The sequence below is a fragment of the Anopheles darlingi genome, chromosome 2, assembly GCF_943734745.1.
Source record: "Anopheles darlingi chromosome 2, idAnoDarlMG_H_01, whole genome shotgun sequence".
NCBI lineage: Eukaryota > Metazoa > Arthropoda > Insecta > Diptera > Culicidae > Anopheles > Anopheles darlingi.
Window position 1 is genome coordinate 90,396,902 of NC_064874.1, and position 5,000 is coordinate 90,401,901.

The 5,000-nt window shown below is 50.7% G+C and overlaps 1 protein-coding gene across 1 annotated transcript in view; it reads right to left on the reverse strand.

Moving 5' to 3' along the window:
* Window positions 1–1,392: 1,392 nt before the first annotated feature.
* The window catches only part of LOC125952069 (kinesin-like protein CG14535), a 48,500-nt gene continuing 44,892 nt past the window's right edge, over window positions 1,393–5,000 (reverse strand). Inside the window, exons 5-10 of the mRNA XM_049681323.1 lie at window positions 4,741–4,935; window positions 4,449–4,669; window positions 4,000–4,369; window positions 2,543–3,926; window positions 2,359–2,466; window positions 1,393–2,273 (exon numbers count right to left, since the gene is read on the reverse strand). Coding sequence (XP_049537280.1) covers window positions 1,466–2,273; window positions 2,359–2,466; window positions 2,543–3,926; window positions 4,000–4,369; window positions 4,449–4,669; window positions 4,741–4,935 — 3,086 coding nt within the window. The 3' untranslated portion in view covers window positions 1,393–1,465. The remainder of the gene's footprint in view (window positions 2,274–2,358; window positions 2,467–2,542; window positions 3,927–3,999; window positions 4,370–4,448; window positions 4,670–4,740; window positions 4,936–5,000) is intronic.

The following is a 5,000-nucleotide window of genomic DNA, read 5'->3' on the forward strand; positions in this document are numbered from 1 at the left end:
GTGATATTGATCCTAATCGGTCAGAGTACGGAATTGGCCACTGTTTTATAAAATTATTTTCTATTTTCGTAGATTACATTTGCGCTTGGAAGCCTCGCTCACTTGCTTGCTCGCTCGCTCGCTTCTGCTTGTCTGTGGGTCACTGTGGGTTTATCTGTAAAAGCATCCGCTCAGCATCTTCCTCAAAAGATTATACAATAGTTCATTATAATACACTGCACTTGCGATAATATTCTCTTAGTGAATAGTGATAACCTCTGCTGCTGTCGCACGTCCTCTTCCTTCCACAACACAGTCGAAATATGATATCTTTTGTATAGCATAGTCATAGTTTGCACAGCTAGCTCGGCACGGAACCATTCGGCCACCCGCACCCCCATTGGCGGGGGTGTTAATGCTCAGTACTTGCACACATGAAAGCGCTCTTCTCGCGGAAGAGTGTGGCCGTCGGTTGCCCCACCCTCTCCTAAACCACTCTCCCAAAGAGTGTCCTATCTAGTATCCCATCATCTAGTCTTGTGGTTTGTAAAATGTTATAAAATTTTACCTGTATTCGGAACCGGAAATGGACTACTTTCCTGTCTGTTTTTTTTGTTAATTTTTATCTATTACTTTTATGGGTGATTCTTTTTGGACTATTTGGGGATATCGTTTGGGTTGCTACGGGATGTACACTACTTTACAGCAGTCTCCTCGATTCTCTGTTTGAAGAATTGTTTCCGAAGTCGAATGAATGTTATCACGAACGTCTCTTTCTATTTATGTACCTCACTATCTCTGATTCACTCTCAATCTCTCTATTTCTCTCTACCTTGAATTGTTTCTGTCCGTTAAAATGTGATTTTAAACAATCCTTAGAAACAAGGGAGCTGACAATAAAAGTCGTGGAAATTATATAAATATGTATAAAGGAAAAACCATGTTTGTGATGCTGAAAATCAAATAAAAAGCTTGAAACATATGAAGAAAATTATTCAACTGTGTATGATAAAAAGAGAGAATGGAAAGATCGAGAGAGAAAGAGAGCAGAGGCATGAAACACAGAAAGGATCGCATGGCAAACCATCATGGGCTAAACAGTGGGTAAGATAAGTAAATAACCAGCGATAGACGATGATCACGCGAATGGGAAGCAAGGCGTCAGCTGCAAGGCATTGGCAATCGATCGATTGGGTGCGTGGCCACACACAAAGTCACTTCCAAAACACGGCGATTACTAAGCACAACGCACACAGCGCCAATTGTGTCCCTTCCTTCCTTGGCTACAGTCGAAATTGGTACGGTAAGCGATCGTTGTATTTATTGTCAGGCGTTAGGCGTTTTGCTGGGCAGCATAGTCCAGCATACAATCATACACATACGTACGTACGTACACAGCGAGAAAGGGGAAAGAAAACAGAATATTCGAGTTTGGAACTGATAAAATTAGCTAAAGCAGCGATCCGGACGCTTCGGGAAGCGATCATTAGAAGTCGCTCACTTCCCCCTCCGTATCGGGGTAGGTGCAGTTGAAGGGATTCCGCAGCCAGTGGCACAGGGATTTGTTGTCCGGCCGATGACGCTTCTTACCGACGGCACCGGACTTTTGGTGTGCTCGGGATGCGGCCGATCCGAAGCTTGACTCATCACTATCGCGCACCGTCCCAACACTGTGGTAACCACTTTCCGCTCGTCGTGAAATTCCCGAGTGTTTCGAGGTACGAGGCGTCGAATCGTGGCCACTATCGTACGCTTCGGGTGTCGAGATGGGAAGTAAAGGGAGGGCAGGAAGGTTTTGTGGTGGAAGCAGCGCGGAACTTGCTTTCAACTGACTCCCATCGGCCTCCTCATCACCACAATGGTGAAGCTCTGCTAGTGGATTCTCTCGGATGTGGATCGTCATGCTGTCGTCGTGATCGTGGAGCCCCGGTTGTGCCAACTCATCGTTGGCTTTCTCCAGTTTTGGCAAATTTGGATCCGATGCTCCGTCTGGATGGCGAAGCGATGCATACTGCTCCATACCGGCGATCGCCACTATCCCCGTTAGACTGGGCAGTGAGCTTTGGCTGGGCGTTCGGGACATGGTGAGCGATTGGCGACAGTCACGGCACCGTGGACTGGGAGGACGGTACGCTGGTTCACTGCAAACACTGCCCGGACCGGCGTTGAAGCGATACGCTGGTTCGCTGTACACGCTACTCGTATCACCGAGTCGGAACGAGGGCGTTACCTCGGCCATGGCCAGCTGGGAGGTGAAGATCTCGCGCAATCGCGCCAGTTGATCGAATTGGCTTCTAGATAAAAGGGATAAAGGCATCGAAGGTAGGGATGAGGAAGCTCGCTCGACTTAAAAGCCCTTTTCTCAAATGCTCGACTTACCTCATACTCTCGCCGATAACACAATCGCTGAACACATCTCCACCTCCTACGTTGAAGCTCGATACGATGGACAGTTCACCGTGGCTGAGGGCACTCAGCGGATGTTCACTGAAGTAAGAAACACGAACGCGAATCATCAAATTAGTCTCAAGAAGGACACCTGTAGCTGATCATTGAATCTTACCCTTTCATAGCCTTCGCTATCTCATCCTCGTTGACCTGAAGTCCACAGTCCATCATCCCGGTATGGTGGCTATTGTGGCTGTGTACACTCATTGCGTCGTCCCTGGATGCGTGTCTGGAGCAGAGCATGTGGATGCTTTCGTGTGAGATCTCCCGCGATCCGAGTGGATCCATCAGTGGAAGTGCCGGTGGAACCTCGGATGGTCCACTATCCTGGTCCTCTTCCTCCTGAGTATTGGCTGTGGGGTCTGTTTGCTGTTGATGTTGCGTGTGTGACGCTCGATCGCTGGTTTGCGAAGGAGCTCGTGATCGTTCGGAGTGATTGTCATGGATGGAAGCGGCCGAAGCTACGGAGGTCATCGTCTGGGCAGTCTTGGCAGCAGGATTAACCGAAGCGTAAACTGGTTGCTGGTGCAGATGATGTTGTTGCTGTTGCTGATGCTGCTGTTGCTGCAGGTGATGCTGTTGATAGTGTACTGGATGTCCAGAGGGCACTCCAGGATTTGTCGGCTGTTCTGCATCCAAACTGTACGCTTGCTTCAGCCCCGTACGGACGTGACTCTCGGAAATGTTGGCCCCATTCGAGGTGGTCGCAGTGAAGCCACGCATCGCAATAGGATTCACCATCTCATCACTACGGTCCAGTTCAAGTGTCAAAAATCCGTCCTCGTCCGATCGACTTGGTTTAAACTTTGGCAAACTGTAGGTGGCGTGATGCTTGGAGTGCATCGGTGAGTTATTGGCGGACATGGATTGCTGCAGAAGCTGTATGGACTGGTTCTCGACCCATTGCCGGATCATGTTCTTCTTGTGCGTATCCATAAACCCATAGCCAACGGCAGCATTCGCAGCATTGCCGGCACCGACTTGCGGTACCTGGACAGGTTGCGTCCTACTACTCGACGTACCGACATCATGAGCCGTCCTCGGTCCATCGACCCACGTCTCACACTTTTTCACGTGATTGATTTCACGCAGAAGATGGCGTGCTTCGTGAACCTTCGATTTGGATACCCGCGGTCCATCGATCCACTTCTCTTCGCTAGCTTGCCGCGAAGGGCTATCGCGTGGGGAACCATGGACCGGACCGCCACCAGCACTGGTAACTGTGGTCGTGGTCGCGGCGTTCATAGGGCGCCTCATCGGCGAGCCCTTTGGCGTGGGTATGTTGGAGCCTTTACTGACGCCAGGCACATGTTTAAAGGCTCCTGCCACCACTTTGGGCGACGCGTGCTGAGCCGCTATCTGAATAGCACTCGAGACAAGCTCTGGACCTTGCGAAGCTTGCTGATGAGGGCTGTACATCTGGTTCCGCTTCAAACTATCGGTACGACTCTGACCAAGGGTGCCGGATACGCCAACTCCTGGATTATTCGCCGATTGGGCTGGTCATGTAGATTCAAGATGGAGATCGTCAAGATCACCTCACTTCAGGGAATTCAAATTATGAATACTTACGTTTCGCCGTACTTCCGGTGGATGGTTTCTTCTTCGGAGAGGCAGCGGCTGATGCCGGTTTTTCCGCCGCCGTCCCTTTAAGCACCTTGTTCATGGCGCACCGATTGTCGCCGGAGTTTAGACTTGGTAGATACACAGGCGGATGCTCACCATCGGTGGGATCATCACAGGGACCCATATAGATGACGGTATCCTGCGAGAAGTCGGAACTCGATGGATCGGGACCTTCCGAGGATCCTCCCGATTGATGGCCCGAGGAACCACCGTTCAGTCCTTTATCTCCTAGCAGATGGTTCCGTGGCCTTAATCTTCGTCGCATCCGATGGATTCTTGACGCTAGCTGTATCGTGGTGAGTGTATCCGCATGCGTCTGGGACGGACAAGAATAGAGCAATTCCACGGTTACGATGGTCGATTGAACTAGGATTGAGGAATCGCTAGACACCTACCTGGGAGTGTGAAACATGAGCAACGACAGCCACATGGCAGGTGATGGGAGCTAAGCAGTCACGCAGCAATGGCGTTAGCGGATGGTCCCGGTTCGGTGGATGCTTCTGGCCGCTGAGGATTGCTAGCAGCACGTTCCCGATGCCGGACAGTGGAAGACCTCCATTTCGATTGGCACAACCACCCAGATCGATCAAATGCAGTCGACTTCGTCCTCCTTCGACTGGTTATGGGAGAAGAGAAGTCCAATCAAATCTGGCCACACACACGCACCTGCAACCCTGGATCACTTACCTCCACGTTTTCCCGATAGGCTATACTGGTACACATGCAGCGTGTAAATGAGCGCCGGTTCGAAGTTACACTGGGACCGTCCTGATAGGGCTAGGTCGAGAAAGAGGGCCGCACGTTCCGCATTCGGCGCCCGGAGCTCCGTCGGTCGTCCCAGAAAGTCACTCCTTAGGTACATCCCCGGTGAATCATCCGACTCTGCAGGAGGAGGATGAAAATGAAAATCAGGAAAAAGGATGCCAACTGGTGCCCGTTTCATCCCT